The sequence below is a fragment of the Trichechus manatus genome, unplaced genomic scaffold (assembly GCF_000243295.1).
Source record: "Trichechus manatus latirostris isolate Lorelei unplaced genomic scaffold, TriManLat1.0 scaffold00287, whole genome shotgun sequence".
In the NCBI taxonomy this organism is placed as follows: Eukaryota; Metazoa; Chordata; class Mammalia; order Sirenia; family Trichechidae; genus Trichechus; species Trichechus manatus.
In genome coordinates, this window is record NW_004444223.1 from 1,443,131 (window position 1) to 1,461,111 (window position 17,981).

At 37.4% G+C, this 17,981-nt stretch overlaps 1 protein-coding gene across 1 annotated transcript in view; it reads right to left on the minus strand.

The window, feature by feature from the left end:
• COL12A1 (collagen type XII alpha 1 chain) overlaps positions 1–17,981 on the minus strand; it is a 129,647-nt gene that overhangs the window by 31,732 nt on the left and 79,934 nt on the right. The window contains exons 39-50 of the mRNA XM_004390153.1: positions 14,344–14,463; positions 13,054–13,200; positions 12,212–12,328; positions 11,897–12,043; positions 11,268–11,342; positions 8,924–9,063; positions 6,610–6,733; positions 6,294–6,437; positions 4,677–4,841; positions 3,333–3,371; positions 3,093–3,231; positions 217–359 (exon numbers count right to left, since the gene is read on the minus strand). Of these exons, the coding sequence (XP_004390210.1) occupies positions 217–359; positions 3,093–3,231; positions 3,333–3,371; positions 4,677–4,841; positions 6,294–6,437; positions 6,610–6,733; positions 8,924–9,063; positions 11,268–11,342; positions 11,897–12,043; positions 12,212–12,328; positions 13,054–13,200; positions 14,344–14,463 (1,500 nt within the window). The remainder of the gene's footprint in view (positions 1–216; positions 360–3,092; positions 3,232–3,332; positions 3,372–4,676; positions 4,842–6,293; positions 6,438–6,609; positions 6,734–8,923; positions 9,064–11,267; positions 11,343–11,896; positions 12,044–12,211; positions 12,329–13,053; positions 13,201–14,343; positions 14,464–17,981) is intronic.

Sequence of the window (17,981 nt, forward strand, 5' to 3'; positions counted from 1 at the left end):
TTTATTGAAAGTATTAGCAAATAATTATTGCTTGGGAGAGTTATAAAAAATAAGTAATTTCAGTTAGAAAAAATAGAATACTTATTGATATGCCATATTTTGAAAAGTTTAGGCGTAAAAGCACATATCTAAATAAATTCAGAAGGTCCTTGAAAAGGGAAGAACATAACTAAAAGTATGTATGCATGTGCCTTAAAGTAAGATAAAAATCCTTACGATCCACAATCACTCCAACTTGTGGTTTGTGGTCTCTGTCTGTGATTTGCCAAATTGCAAAAGGGTCATTAGGGGTTTCAGGAAGAAGTCTGAACAATAATATAATCGTATATGAAGGAGGGAGTCCATTTGGGTGTAGTTCTCTGTTGGATAAAACAAATAAATAAATTAGACTAGACAGGTAATAGATAGATAGATAGATAGATAGATATGGATTTCTCATTAGAAATAGAGAATATTTTAAATTTGGGGGCCAGAGATTCATTACAGTTAGTATCAGAAAATATTTAGATAATCTGGCTCTACATTAGAAAGTGAAACAGTTAAGAAATACATCAAAAGAACACTAAAGATCCATTACATAAGTAGTCATAGATTATTTAATAAATCTGATAAAGCCACAAAGTCTGAGAAATTACCAAATGTCCTTTTATCCTACTGTTAATAACTAATTTTCTCTAGACACATAGAAGATTATAAAATTGCATAATAATTTTAGAGTGATAAACACTAAACTATGGATGTTGTTTAAAGAGACTGAATTTTACTAAATATTCTTAATATCCAGTATCAGGGATATGAGATTATAGGTAAAATAGCTTAATGTTTTAATTTCTCCCTCCTTATCTCTAATGGAGCCCTGGTGGTGCAATGGTTAGGAGTTCGGCTGCTAACCAAAAGGTCAGCAGTTCAAATCCACCAGCCACTCCATGGAAACCCTATGGGGCAGTTCTACCCTGTCCTATAGGGTCGCTGAGTTGGAATCAACTCAACGATGATGGGTTTGGGTTTGTTTGTTTATCTCTAATAGTTTTTACACTTCCAAACCTCCCATGAAATCAAATAAATCAAATAACCCCTAGAAGCTCACATATTCTCAAAAACAAAAACAATAATAAATGTTAAAACCATGTCCGTGTGCAAATGTTTAATGATGATAAAGGGATGTGATTCAATTAGGAGGAAGTGTTTCTTGGCTCCAGGACTGTTAGACAAAAACTGTGGTCCCATGTGTCCTTCCAGAGCTTAGCCTATGATTGTTCTGGGGGAGTCTTTGAAGCAGAATTAATGGTTTTCTGTCTGAGACTATTTAATAACTTTCTCCCTGAAGGTAGGAAACGAGGATTATCAACTGTTAGACTGAAAAGGACTATTCCTTCACAAACTTTGGCAGAGGACACAGAATGTCTCCTGGGGTTCCATGTCCTAGTACCACGAAGAAAGTCTTCGGATAAATAATTCTGTCTTGCTTCTTAAAACATATGCTCTGGGCAAAACTAACATGGTGCCTTATGTATGTCCAAGAACCTACAATCTTAATAATATTCCATGTTAAAAATAATATTTTTCCATATTAGCTCATCTCTCACCTAGCCCATTTTCTTCCTTTCTCAGTTAACCAGTGTCTGTGAAAAAAAATAATAACTGCATTTATGCTTCTTTCCTTTCAACCACAATTCTCATTCTTGAGAGGGCAAGAGGCTGTCATGAGTTAAAATGTAAGGATCATGTCTTCAGGTATCTGAAAGAGTTCAATTCTGAGTATTGTGGTTCACTGAAAAACCTACAACTGTGAACCAGTGAAGTTAACCATAAAAGAGAAAGGAACTTACAGTGTGGTCGAACTACAGCAATGTGATCTGTGCTTCCTTAAAAGAAATTAGCTCTGGTTTTAGTCTGAATTTTCCATCAGCTTACCCAGAGCATTTCATATTTCAGATATCATTTTCTGCCCGTCCTAAGTTTCTGAAAGCTTTATTTCTTTTTGTTCTTTTCTCTCCCTAAGCTTCCAAACACATATTTTTAAACATAAAAAAAAAGTTTTCATTCTAATGAAAAATACATATTTTGATATGTGTACTACTGTTTCATGGGAAACTATTTGTTCTGTAAGCCTTCACCTGAAGTACAATAAAAAAAAGAAAAAGAAAAAAAAAAGACCAGACTTACTGGTCTGGCAGAGACTGGAGAAACCCCAAGAATATGGCCCCCAGACACTCTTCTAGTTCAGTAATGAAGACACTCCCAAGGTTCACCCTCAGCCAAAGATTAGACAGACCCATAAAACAAAACAAGACTAAAAGGGCACAACAGCCAGGGGCAAGGACTAGAAGGGAGGAGGGGACAGGAAAGCTGGTAATAGGGAACCCAAGGTCGAGAAGGGAGAATGTTGACATGTCATGGAGTTGTTAACCAATGTTATAAAACCGTATGTGAACTAACTGTTTAATGAGAAACTAGTTTGTTCTGTAAACCTTCATCTAAAGTACAATTAAAAAAAAAAAAAAACTCTGCCAAGAAAAAAAAGATACATATTTTGGTTATCGTACCGAGGTGCAAATTTTCATGAAATAAAATAATAACATCCAGAGCTGCCCAAAAGATTAGAGCATCGGCCAATAAAAACTAACTGCTGCTTGTTCAATGTTGAACAAGCAAAACTACCACAGCCTTTAGTTTTCTGGAGAGCTGAAACTCTAAAAAGAATGCCTGCTGTCATTCTGCATTTATTCCATGCAGTTTTTCTGCACCACAGGGAGAAATGTTCACTATAACAAGTTGCCTTCCTGTTTAAACAGCCTCCCTCAGAAGAAGCAAAACTACAATCCTAGTGTTAAATTCAAGGGGTGAGTAATCAAGAATACTGCAGTACCAGATGAGATTCTTGGCTCTGAGCGTGATAAGAATTAAGACCTTATAGAAGAAACTTAACTTTTCTGTGCAACTGTATTTAAAGAAACCAGACTATGTCACTTATAAAAAGTCTTTTGACAATTCTAATGTTCTAGGATTTAAGAAGTCAGTAAAGATTACAAGAATCTCAAAAACACTTCTTGCCCATTATAAGAAAAAGAACTGCCTGTTGTCATACTTACACTGTAGGCTGATTCACAAAGGCATTTTTCTGAAGCCTGTAAGCTGAGTAGCCAGGAAAAGACCCCGATTCCAAAGAAACTCCTTGTACAGAAGCAAAATTCTTTTCTGTCAAGTTGTATGCTTCAAGCATCTTAAAACCTTTATATTGGAAACGAAAGGACAGTGTTTAAAATGAATTGATTTTAATTGTTTTATTATTCAAAACTTGAATAAACTAGCTCAAGAGTATAAATGCTTACCTGGTGAGGTGTAGCCATCCAAATAAATGAGAGGACAACCTGGAATGTACAGTGTTTTTTAAGTATGATTCACTAACATGATATGCAGACATATATATGCAGAGAAAGCAGCTGTGTATTCGGGTAATAAAACTATTCATTCTTTTAAAAAAAAAAAAAACTTACCAATCTAACCTTTTGTAATATATTTCTTAGAAACTTCCTGTGTGTAAAAAAAATTATACTGGTCAAGGTGACAAATGCTTTCTGAACATTATTCCAATTTGAAATTTCAACTGTCTTAAGAATAATTAGCAGGGAAATTTTTCAGACATTTTTCAGTAGGATAAAGAACTTCTCTCCCAGGAAATGTTAGCTATATGCAAAGGTGGGAGGAGCGTGTCCTATCCAACCATCTTCTCTGCCAAGCACCAGAGTCTCCATGCTGACAAGCAAACATCACTCAGTGGCAAGAACTATGCAGTACTTTTCACCCTGTGCCTCCCAGAGCCCAGGGGTACCAGCGGGTTGCATCTATGGCCTCCTGGGGTGGAAAGGAGACAACTCTAGCCCTCTACCCACTTTCACCAATGCATTCTAGGCTCAGCAAAAAGATTTTATTTGAACAAAAGGCCCCACAGTTTTAAAATTTAGTTAACTGCTGAAGTTTCTTTACTACTGTCACCTCTAACCAAAGTTCTGAGTTTTTAATATAATGTTTAATGAGGGAAAATATTATACTGATTAAGCATAGTCCTGGCTAGGCTCAGGGGGCTAAACTGCCCACATAACTATCTTCAGAATCTAATACCTCAAAAATCAGTGCTAATGGATGCGGAAAGGAACAAATTGATTTAAACAATCGGTCTTTGGTCCTTCATCGTATCTTATACAGTGGGCTTGGTATAATAAGAAATCTCTAAACTAAAAATCCAAATGAGAACCAACACATATGCACAAGTCAGGTTTTCCTTACTCTCCTGAAGCACAGATGTTGACGGAACAAATACCACTTGATTACTAACAGGGAAAAACTTCATCTCACAGAAAGGCGTCTATATATGCAGTTCTAAACTGCAGATTAATTCATTCAAAGGTCACAGGATGTTAGAATGGTGGGAGGAGAATATATTCAAACATTTTATTTCCATACAAGGAATATTACATTTTCAAGGCTAAAAATGGACTCTGACAAGCACACATTCAGCCTGATGTCAATAGGAACAATGATTCATCAGGTTCTCAAATGATTTTCCAGGATCTATTTACATGCAGACTTGATCCCGTAAAGGATAGAGAATTGTCTACTAAGTAATTATTTTTAAAAACAAGTAAGATTCTGGATCCATGTTGACCATGACTTACTTGAAGTGGCTGTTTCACAAACAAACGTAATAAGGTTATCCTCGATCTTCTCAAAAGACTCAAAGTCATCCACAATGAACACATGCCTTTCGCTTGGTTTGCTGGCAATGTTGGCAAGCTCGTTGTAGTCAACATCAGCCACACCAACTACAAAGACACTGAACCCTGCAGAGTAGCATTTACAGAATTAACTGTATGTCCCTTTTTTCCTTACATTATTGTTTGAATAATTCAAAAGCAAATCCCGTTAGAAATGACACCGTATTTTCTCAGTGTATTCAGCAAGTCCTTTTACTTGACATTAACTCTCTTTAATGAGTAAGTACTTTTCCCAAATCTTCCTATTTTCTGGTTTATGAAATTCAATTAATGGGACTGCCTCAAATAAAATCCTAACAATTAAAAGATGAAGATTTGAATAGCAGGAGGACTTACCGTGGTACATATTTCCTTCCACATACCCACGGCCCTAATGTACACATAAATTCTGCAGCTCCCTTAGGCACCATTAACATGTTAAACTTATGTGAGTCAGAAACCAAGAATGGGCTCATTTTTAAATCTGAATTCTTGAAACCGATTTCCCCAACAATCTCAGGCACAAAGGCAGCACTTTGGCCACCTTTAAAATAGAATCTACAACACCCACTGGCAATAAACTTGCATTTATTTAGGGTAATGAAAATAAAGATTTCACTCCAAAAGTTTAATTTGGCATCAGAAAAAATAAATAAACTATATGAAAAGGAATTAGGGATATAATCAGAGATTGATAAGGTAATTTGAGGGGCAATCCATAACCCCGAACTTAAATCAGCTAGAAGCCCAAAATACACAAAAATCTGCTCAAAATTTGGTAACATAATAGCAACAGATTACAGATAGACCAGTGCAAAAAAAACCTCTATTGAAAGAAAAGAGTATAATTTAGTACTAATCCCAAATCCTAATTTTAGACAAAGAATCATGTATGTGCAGATAACAAGTTCCGTGTAACAAAGTACAATTTACTACAATGGATCATGCATAGCATAGAATTCTCTCTACAATATGTCCACCTTGGACCCTGTCTGGGTGGGGTGGGGAAGATGGATTTACTGAAAGTACTAGAAAGATCAAGTTTCATCTCTAATAATCCTAAATAACTAATCCAAACAGCAGTATTGCTGAGAGGCTCTCAAGATGTTTGGTTGGTAAGATCTGTCCCAGAGTTGTCTCTCTAAGGCCTCACTACTCCTTCTTTGCAGTGTGCCATTCAGCAATCTACATAGGTCTGCATCTGCAAGGACTAAAGACTTCCTGGTGTCTCTCCTTGCACAGGAACTGGCATCTACATTCATTTTGCTATGACAGGAAGCCTGCTCTAGGGAAATTTGGTTTGCCCCTTGATGGACTCTGAATCACTTCTTATACAAGGAATACACTGTGTCCTTTATGAGCATTCACCAAACCATTCCACAATTAAATATAAACATAACAAGGATATAGAGTACAGAGTTAAACAGTAACAATAAAGTAACATTAGCATTGCTGGTCTTTTGCAGTCATCACTGAACATTTAAAACTGTTAAAATAATGAATTCAATCACTAGACATTAAATTCACGAATGTGCTTACCTGACTGTTGGATGATCAAAGCTGCCTTCTTGACCTCATCCTGTGACCGACCGTCTGTGACCACAACCAGCACCTTGGGGACATTCTTTCTCATGCCGCTCTCCCAGGTCAAGACCTTCTCCTTGATAAATGTGAGGGCCTTGCCTACAGAGTGTGGTACAGAACATTTTAGCGTCACCTCAGTGAAATCTCTCCGAATACCATTAGCCATGCCCTACTGATAAGAATTTGGACATTAGAGTGAGATTACACACTCAGTTCTACTACACCAAACACAGTGGAGAGTAAGGTTTACAAATACTCTGATTAACTGTACCTGTTCTTGTGTTGCCTCCTCTGTACCTAATATTCTGGAGGGCCCCAAGGGCTTGGGCTTTGTCGTTGTATGTGTTCAGCTTGAACTCAGACTTGACCTCGTCACTGTACTGCACAAATGAGACCTGAAAGGAAATGTGATTTGGTCTTGAGCATAAAACATCTTTATATATATAGATATATCTATATATATCTATATATATATATGCATGTATGTATGTATGTATGTATTTCAATCTTTGAGTGATTCCTCTAGCTGCATGCAGAATGGGGAAAAAAGAAGTATTTCAGACCTGACAAAATATTATAAACTCTTTGTAGATAATATTATAATACTAGTTACTGTTATCTCATTAAATTATCTAATTTCTAATTATCATATGTTAATATTAAAAATGTCAATGATTGATATTAATAATCAAAATACTCTGCATTCATATGCCTTTATCTGGGATGTAGGAAGGGATGGGAAAAGCCGGAGAGCAGTTAAGTCCCAGGATTAGAAATGAGAACGCACCGCCTTGAGCTCAAGAGCTTTAGTTCTCAGCCAACTACTCCATCCATTCTTCATGGTTATACAAAAACTCTGCGTGTGTAATAATAATCAGTACTCACCAAAAACGTAGTGATTTAGTGGAAAGAGTATGAGCTTTATAATCAGGATTCACTAGACTCAAATCCTAGCTCTGCCAATTAATAGCTGTGTGACCTTGGGCAAATTCCCTAAATCTCTGGGCTTTAGTTTCCTTATCAATAAAATGAAGTTAATTATCCTTACCTTCCAGGGTTGTTTTAAGAGTTAATGATCATGTATACAAAGCAGCTGATGGTAAAAGTTAATAAAATATGATAAATCCCCCCCCCAAAAAAAAAAACTGTTGCTGTTGAGTCAATTCTGACTGATAGCGACACTACAGGACAGACTAGAACTGCCCCACAGGGTTTCCAAGGAGCACCTGGTGGATTCGAACCACCAACCTTTTGGTTACCAGCTATAGCTCTTAAGCACTATGCCACCAGGGTTTCCATAACATATGATAGCTATGTTTTATCATTATATTAGAAATCTTAATTTCTAAAAAAAATTAAGAATGGTTTAGTTGTTGACACATTAAATTAAGGACATAATTAGGATGACTTTTATTTTTCTTGGGCTGGGACAATGGCTACAGGATTATTTGGGGATTTGAAATCTAGTACATTGTATAAAGTACTATTTCACAAAAGAGGAAGGTTATGATATTATTTGCGGTTTATGTCAAAGTATCTTATTTTCATACAGTCTTTAAGATGCCACAATGAAGAAATACAAACTGCCAAAATAAAGAAAATTCACCAAGAAGTATGCAGAAGGAAAGGAGAGAATTTTTTTTAAAAAATAAGGTATATCCTCTTGCCTTTAGGAGTCAACAATTTAGATAGAAGAGAGTTGCACAAATAGATACTGAACATACACAATGATACTTGCTATAACAGCAATAAAGCCAAAGAACATCAGGAGAAGAGAATGCCTAGAACCATCAGGGAAGCCTCTCCAGAAGGGGGGAATTTGAAATGGATCTTAAAGGATGCAGAGTCCAGGATAGCTAATAATAACTTTAAATAGATTTTCAGAGGTGTCTGGGAAGACCCTCCCAACAAAAAGTTTAGCCCCACTGGACCTGAGTATTCAATTCATGGGTATGCTTCGAATAGGGGAGGAAATCCTTGGCTTTAAGGGAAGTTAGAGCTAAATGATTAATTTGAGCCTTCTCACGGAAATATAAATTTCTCTAAGTTCCTACTCTGGTAAGATTTGGAGTGACCACAGTAATAATTGGTAGTTATAGTTTTAGAAAAAACAAAGAAAATACTCTTTGAGTCAATAATGGACAATCTTCTAGTCAAGGTAATTTCTGAAATGTAATGCTAGAGGAAGCAGCAGGGTTCCACATACCCACTCCAATCATTATTCATCACTGATTCTTCTGATTTAACAGGGTATAACAATCACTATACATTTAAGTTCCAGAACACTGGATGACCTTTTAAGGAAATATATCATCGTTGAAGTTTTAGGCAGGATGTTAGAGTCAGAAACTCCTGAATTCTCAACAGCAGTATCGTCTCGCCAAGAATAACTAGAAGAACATTTATTTTTCTATTTATTTGTCTTTTACACTTAACACCTCCCAAGAAATACATATTAAAGAAAATAGCAAATAGTAAAGGTCAAAATGTACTTTATATTGAAAGGTCTTTCTGCTTAAAAAGAAAAATTCAAAGGAAATAGCAAAACATTGCAAATGAATAGCCATTTGTGGAATAACACTCACCTGAATTCCAGCAGGACTGATTTCATCAAAGGCTCCCACAGTATTGAAGATGAATTTTACAACTTTGTTAAAATTATCATCCCCAATACTCCAAGAGGCATCAGTCAGGAACACAATATCTGCCTTGGCTCCTTTGCATACTGGAAAAAAAAAAAAAAAGGAATCCCCAAATCTCATTAATTCATTCATTCAAGTGAAATTACATAACTGAAAAATGTACTGTAACACCTATCTACTCAAAGTGTGGTCCATCAGCAACAACATTATCTGGAGATTGTTAAAAATGCTGAAGCAGGGGCCCTACCCTAGGCTTCCTGAATCATAATCAGCAATAATAAGATGCGCAGATGATTCGTATACACAACGTTTGAAAAGCTCTGGTCTACCTGGCTCTCAATTGTTGCTCTCTGCTGTAGAGTGGATTTCACCTCATATTTACCCTATGTGACAGAAAAGAACTGCCCCATGGGGTTTTCTAGGCTGTAATCTCTACAGAAGCAGATTGCCAGGTCTTTCTCGCATGAAGCCATTGGGTAAAGTCAAACCACCAACCTTTCGGTTAGCAGCTGAGCACTTAACTGTTGTGCCACCTGGGGTCCCTGGCTCTCAAATACTGCTGGAATTACTCCATCTGTTTAAATCCATTGTGCAAATAAAAGCTCTTTCTTCATGGAACTCTTCAGGTGGCTTCATACAATAAATGAGGGGAAGATCAAATGAAAAGCAATGATGTTCAAAGCTTAAAAAGAGCCATCAGAGGGTGTGGATGTTTTATATAATAACTATCAAAGATTTAGTGCAAATAATGTGTTTTTCAATTTTAAATCAGATCACTACAATCATGTGATGGGGTGAGGGAGTGGGGATAAAATAAAAAAAATTTTTAATCTTTAATTTAGACTTGGAGGCTAAAAATATTCTTAAAGAAAATTTTAACAAAATTTTGGTGTATAGAAACTCAACACGTTTTTGAACAAAGATTATTCGTTGAATTTCTCTCAAACATCTAATTTTAAGAAATCCATTATTATTTTATCCTATAATAATAAAATTTAAATTTTTAATTTGATCATTTAATAGGTTTAATGAAGTTATAACATTCTAGAGCCTTCTAAGATAAAAGAAAAATACTTTTAAAATCTGAAATACTGTCTGTTAAATTCTGGAAACAGAATGTGGGAAAAGAATAAACCAGTGGTTAATTAGCTTAAACTTAATTTGATAAAGCACTGAAAAATTGTCCCAAATTACTGAAGAGATCAGCTTTAATAGCTCAGTGTATCTTTCTATCAGTTCACTACAAGTGACAATTAAGTCTCAAGTTTTGGTGAAATAAAATGGTTTTAGCTTTCTGTAACCCTTTCAAGATCCAATTATTTTCTGCTTTGAATTTCTTGTTATACCATGTGTTTTCATTAATGGTAGGCGTGCTGAATCAAGGAGCATTTCTGAGATTTTATTATGAAACATGGATTTTGATACCTATTTTGTGGAGCACATATGTCCCAAAAAATGTTAAAATTTTCAACATGGGTCAATACATACAAGTGGTTACATTGGTACCTCTGGTTTTTCAAATATCACACACACAAAACTAAACCTTCCACAGTTCCCTAACTATCACATAGGAAGCCATAAATATACTTACGAGGATTATCTAGCTGCACAAAAGCCAAAAATCACAAAAGTTTGACCCAGTCACACTTCCCGGATGCATTGCCTCATGTGTAAGCCTTCTACCTTAGTGAATTTTTGCCAAAGAATATTTCTTTCATTTTTCACTGTTACTCAAGCCCCACTGGAAGGCAGCATATACTTATAGTGGGACAAGCAGCTTCCCAAGAAACCTGAGAAATTGAAAATGTTTGTGGGCACATTCTGTCCCAAGAACCATGAAAGGGGTAATAGAGTAGATTCCACGCACTTCTCAGGTCAGAAGTCAGGAATTCCAGAGCTAAAGTGCTGGGGATTAGGTTGCAGATATAGCCAAAATGTTCACAGTGCCTGCTGATGCCAACCTCCAGGGGAAAGAAATGCCCACCATGTGACTATGGACTATGTAAAGTATTTTATATCAATAGACTTTAATCTGCAAAGTTGAAGAAACAAAAGTCCCAACCAAAGAGCTGGAATAGTTTGGGAACGATTTTGTTCACACCAAAATGTGCTGAAGGAGAAGACGGAAACAATTACTGGTAATCTTTGCTTTGAATCTAAAAACTCCTCAGCAGAAATAATAAGTCAAAAATTTACTATATAAATTATAAATGGTATATATGCAACATAAATAAAAAGTCCATAAATCCCTATCAGCTAAACTTATTGCCTAATTAGCTGTACTTACCGTCCCGGGCTGGTGGAATTGTAGGAGGGGGAGGAGGCGTGGGCGGCTCTGTAGGGGCTTCAGTTGGTTTTACAGCTAGAATTAAAAAATAATAATTAGAAAAGCACAACATGTGCCCATTTCACATCACAGGAAGTAAATTTTAAGAGCAATTTAAGTCCTAGATCACCAGTCAAATCTTAGAAAATAAGAATCCAGCTCCAATGGCACTGACATACTGGGGGTTCTATTCTATCCAAACTTGGTATCACTGAGGTCATTCAACATTAAGTACAGCCACACAAATTAAAGCAAAGGTTCAAAGAGAGACCTTCATACCTTCAGATAGGATCAAATGAATAAAAGTCACTAATATGGACGCAGATTTACTTTCTTATTGCAACTAAAGCTATCTCTCCCCACTTTAGCTTTTTCCTTAAAATAAGGCCAACTCTGTATCAGGGACAACATGGAATGGCTGCAGATAAAGGACCTGGAAACAGCCATAAACCCACCTTCAGAAACCTGCCATTACTATTGCTCTCTATAGGGAGAAGTAGCTGCATAGGTATGAAGTCTCAAGGAGCCACTTAAATTCCCCACATTTCAAGCATTCTGTTCTAAGGCCTGCAGATTACTCAAAAACTTACTGGTATGTTCTTTAACAGGGACCCCCGGTCCCTCAAGATTTGGTGTCTGCACAAAAACAGTGACACCATATTCAGTATCTGGTGAAAGGCCAGTGAAGCAGTGACTGGTTTCTGATCCACGCACTGTAATTTCTTGTCCTCTGGTTCCTGAATATGACAACAAAGGAAAACGCTAATATCATCACCAGTTATATATAAAGACTTTTTTAATATCATTTTATTTAAAGAAAAAAAAAAGGCTTCCTCTTTACTGAAATTTACAGTGTTGCTACAATGTGCTCTAGGGTTTGTTTTGTTTTGTTTTTTCACACATACCATCTGCAGGGTTTAGTTTTAGTCTGTAGGATGTGGCTGCCCGATGAGGTGACCATCTGACACAGAACGTATCCCACCCGACCTGGTAAGTTTTCAGATCTGTCACATTCAAATACACTATAAAGAGAAAAAGAAAAAAAGACTTACTTCATATATCAGAAAACATACTTTTAATCATAATACAACTTTAAAACTGCCACTATAGCTAAAAAAAACAAAAAGGTCTGAAATCTTATTGTTTCCTTAGATGACACATACATGAAAATGTAGTACAGCCAAAAGAGACCTCCCTTCCCATGGCTGTTTTTCAAGTGAAGGAGATTCCATATAGTCCCTCTCAACATTATGAATATCAAGGACATCTTATCAAAAATAATAAGACATTTTTCTGACGGGCTCTCTCCTCCTAAGTCCTTAAATAGTTATCAAGGTCCTTGGTGACAACAAAATCGATCTGTAGGCCAAAGTCAGTAATCATGACATTCCTGTGAAAACTTCAAATTAAATCAATCTATTTAGGTAACATACATTTTAACATGGAATGTCAAAAAAACTCAACAGCATCACAGTCTGATTTTATAGGCTATTTATGCACGCAACAACCATTTCTATAATTTTTATCTTTTAAAATTCAAAATATGTTATGTGAAATAAACATCATCTTCTCATATACATTTTCTGCATCCTCAATTATATTACTTATGGGTTTAAGTAGGTATTTTGTTTGTCTACCAAGAGCTGAGAAAACATACGTATGTTAAGAAGAAATAAAATGAAATCAGGCTAGCCTGGTAAGTTGTGCTACACTTTTTCTTACAACCATGAAAAGATCTGTGACTCACGTGTAGTGCCTTTATCAGTCAGGGGAACACTGAGTCCAGAGTCATACTGAGCATAAACATTCACATCATAGGTAGTGCTGGGATTGAGATTGTGTAACGTGTATGATGTCACTTCTCCAACAAAGACTTCCATGGGCTCATTGGAATCTTTAATCACAATCACAAAAATACATAGAAAGATGCCATTACTAGCCTAAAATTTTTCTTAAAATTAAAGATCTTAACTTATAGTCAAATGGTATCTTGAACATTAATTCCCATAGCCTGTTACACATTTGATCAAGTAGCAAATTCTACATTATATGGTGGATATGAAACTATAAGCAAAGACTGAATTCTTCACCCTCTTACTCATAAAGTACAGCACAGTGCCTAGAATGTAGTAGGTGTGTAATCGACATCCCATTAGTGAACAGATCAATCACAAAATCAACTACCCTAGGTTCTCAAGCCTCTTTTCTAAGCCCTACTTTGCCAGAATGGTGCTTTGTACATAGTAGGTGCTCAATAAACATTTTTCAATTTGTTATAGAGATGATTTAAGAACTTCTGTACTGGACCTCAGTCCTCACAATTAGGTTACTAAATGTCCTAAGTTGCCAACTCCTCCTCTCCCTTTAATTCTCTCTCCATTTCTTACATGGGTTCACATTTGCTTTTCTTGTCCTTTCTCCTCCAATCATTATTTTTCTAGTTCTTTCTGTCTTTTTTTTCCTAGTTCATACCCTTTCTGGGTACATGGAAGATGCCCTAGCAAATTTGGTATAAACAGCATTTTTCTTTCAACTTCCCTAAGCATATAGACAGAGCATAGAAGCAAAGATAACAAATAATTTAATCAAAGTGATGTTGATTTAGGTGAAAATGCCAATGGAAAGTTGAAAGCTAGCCTTTCATGAATAAACTAAAATGCATACAATGTATACCCCAAATGGAATAATACCTGGACCTTCTGGGAAAAATACAGACACTTATATTGATTATATATGCATTATTTCATGATCATAGTAACACAGAGGGTTACCAAAAGCTTCAATTTGTGCAATTTTATGGACCAGATCAGACTTTTCAATCATGCAACTTAAAGAGAATCTCACCTACACCTATAGTAACAAGGGTACTTTAGGCCTTTCACTTAAAAGGTTATTTCCAGAAACATTCCCTTTAGTGGAAAGGGGATTTGATGTGATAACTGATCCGGAGAATACAATCGTAGGGATGCAATAGAGAAAACTCTCATATAGAGATAACCCCAAATGCGTTCCTATAATGAAAAGGGTGCTTTCTTACCCACTGGCTTATATACAAGTTTGTATCCAAGAACTGGCGATGGTGAAGGATCCCAGGAGACCCTGAATCGTGTATACCATTCATCAGAAATGTGTATGTTCTGAGGAGGCAGCAGTCCCACTGAAAACAAACGTTGGTACACATTACTGACCTTTCATTGGCACACACAGGGAAAACAGAAAATTTTATGAGTATGGATAGTGCAGCCCCATGAGATCAATTTAAGAATGCCTTACAACACCCTTATCCAGCAAGCAATAAAAAAGGCATTGAAGTGTTTAACAGAAAGCTTAGTAGTTTTCCACAATCAAATAGCAACTCAGATGGACTTATAAACTGGTAATTTCCAGAGCAGTCCCCTCAGCAGGAGGCAAAATCCAAAGCTGGTATGTTATATGGCTCAGAATCACAGAAAATAAAAGAGATCTCAGGCCATTTTTTAGACTGTGATAGATCATACATTGCTCGAGCCAGAAGGCAATTTAGAGACTATCTAGTCTAACCATCGTATCACATAAATGAGATGATATATTTTACCCAAGGCCACACAATTGTTTTCCTACACTACTCTATCCTCCTCCAGCATTTAAAAAAAAAAAAAATTGATGTTGAGTCAATTCTAACTCATGGTGACCCCACGTTACATAGTAAGAACTAAATGCCATAAGGTTTTCATGGTTGTGACCTATCAGAAGCACATTACCAGGTGTTTCTTCCAAGGTGCCTCTGGGTGGGTTCAAACCACCAACCTCTTGGTTAGTAGCTGTGCACTTAACCATTTGCACCACCCAGGGATTCCGTCCACCACCAGCATAACCTAAGTAAATCCTCAAGCCTCCAGAAGTACTATCCTCAACCCTACAATCTATAAAACCAGCACTGTTTAGGTCGTATGCTAAATAGCCACTGAGCTATTATTCATAGCATTACACAAATAAGGGAAAAAATAAAGGCTAAATGATGAGAATCCAACTTAAAAACTTTTTTCTCAAGACAATCTAGAAATCTGACCCCTCCTGGAAAACTCAAAATCTAATAAAGATTTTTTATATATAAGCACAAAATTCTGAAATATGCAATTTCCCCCCAGAAATGTGCCAAAATATATCCTAAAATTAGGGAAAAGTGAAAATAAGAAGTTGTTAAAATCTTCTTGCATCACAAGACTGACTCAGTCAGGTAGACAATAGGTATCAATATCTGGTGCCCTGGCCTTGAAGGACTGAGCTAAATCATCTCAAGTCCTGCTTTTCTTAGGAGCTTTCAAAAGTTAACTCTCCCAAATCTGTAACACTGTCAAGATCATTTAGGCAGAAAAAGATTTTGGGCAAGTGGGTGTAGCAGGGAACCTGAAATCATGTTACCTCAGCGGGTTTTTTCTGAATGAAATGAAAAACAGGAATGTCAGTATTTACTAGCAACAGAACTCAGCCCTAGAGCCCAGCTTCCCTTTATGCTAAACTAGCAGCTGTCAACCTTGGCTGCACATTAGAACCACAGGGGACGCTATTTAACATCCACAGGTCCAGGCTGCATCACAGCCTAGTTACATCACCCAGGCATAAGCATTTTTTTAAAACTCCCCAGTGATTACGATGAGCAGCCAAGTTGGAGAACCCCTGCTCTAAAGTGTATTAAACCACCACCAGTGCAGGTTAGGAGGGACCTGAACACTGCTAATGCTTTGTAAATTACTTGGTAGAATAGAAAACAAATATTTTTCTTTAAAAAAGCTAAATCTGTCAGACAGAAGATAATTGCTAGAGGACTTCCAGCAACATGGCGCTCTAGGAAGAAGCACCACACCATCCCACCACAGCAAAGATCCAAAAAATTAAGCCGAACAGAGAAAACAGCAATCCTGAAACCTTAAAAACATCAAATGAAGAGATAAAGAACTCAGCCAAGCGCCAAATGGAGTGAGAAAACTGACAGAGAATGGAGAGCGAGGAGAGGTTCATGCAGAGGTCCCCATCAGCTAACGCAGCACAGATCTGCCGCCATCTTGGACTCCTATCAGAGACCAGCAAATAGGGGATACGAGAAAGCAGCTTCACAGAGCTTCCAGAAGGAGACAGAACAACTGGTAAACAGCGATACAAGCTTTCCCACCCCCTACCCTTCTTCAACCCCACTCGGCCTCCTCTGCTTCCCGCGGCCACAGTCTCTTGGCCAGGAAACACCGGCTGCTCAGATTCCACCTGCCCACACTGGCCGCCTCCCTGAGTGCCATTTGTTGGCTGCTGGTGTTGCTTTTTTCCACTTCTTTTGATTTCTTCCTTACCTCTCACCACCTCCCCCTCCTTTCGCTCAAATATCTGGCTCCATGTGCCATCTTTGCTTCTGCCTGGGGGGTTGCGGAGCTCCGTTCGAGTGTGGAACTGCTTCCTGGTCTGGGCTGCCACACTGGTGGGATCCTGGGGCTTTTGTTTGTTTGTTTGTTTTGAATAGTTTGTTTGCTTTTCCTTTTCTCGAGTTGGGAGCCCACTCTGGCCAGGTGGTGCTACGCGGCTTGGGACCTACCCCCTCAGCGTATACAGACGCACAGAGGGATCCCTCAGAGCATTTTTTTTTTCACGTGGGTTTTTTTCTTTTTTTCTGTTTTTCTGGGGGCTTTTCTTGTTCTTTTTCTTTTTTTTTTTTTAATTTGTTTTGTTTTCTTCTCCCTCTTTTTCCCTTTTTCTCTTTCTTCATTACTGAGTTTCTCATCCCTCTATACCTTCCTTCTCTTCCTGTCCCCTGAATACCTGGCACTGGAATTCCTCTATGCCTTCTAGCCAGGCTGTACTGTAACACCTAGGAAGAACTTCCCCAGACCTCATACTGCACCAATGGGATCCCTAGGAGCTTTGCTGTTCTTTTTTCTTTCTAATTTTTATTTATTCATGTTTTCCTTTTTTTCTTCTTCTTCCCCTTTTTGTTTTTCTCCATTTCATGGTCTCTCATCTCTCCACTCCAACAGCAGGCTCCCTTAGCACTCTTTTTTATTTGTTTGTATGTTTTTTTGGCTCCTGTTCATCTCCCCTCTCTCCCATACCCATCTTAGCTCCACACATCACAATCTCTCCCCTTCATCCTGCCTACCTGCACTGTGCACTTAACATCACACCACCAAGCAGCACAGGCACGGCCTACTGGAACCTGCCCTGCATGGATTACTGACCCGCCCTGGTGGCTGTAGTAAGTGCCACAAACAACCCATCCCAGCAACTCCTCTTCAGCTAGACCTGCCCTGCTGTACCATATCTGAGCGACTGACCCTGCCAATTGGAAGAGGTGAAAAGTATCGTGCCCACAGATGAGCAAACAACAAAGAACACACAGCCTGCCTGCTCAGACATAGCCAAGTAAAAAAAAGGACAAAACAAACAAATCTACAATCAATAAATGAGAAAAATAACTACTGAAGGCCCTGAAGATGGCAGACAGTATCAAAACATTTACAAAACTAGGACAGGATGGTTCTAATCGGCATCCAAAATAAAACACCAGATGACTTTCCAGTAGAAGAAAAGGCATTAGAACTACCTGATAGGGAATTCAAATCTCTAATATTCAGAATTATCCAAGAGTTGAAGCAAAAAGCAGACAAAAATGAGGAAAAAATAGACAAATTCATGGAAAAGGCAGACAAATTC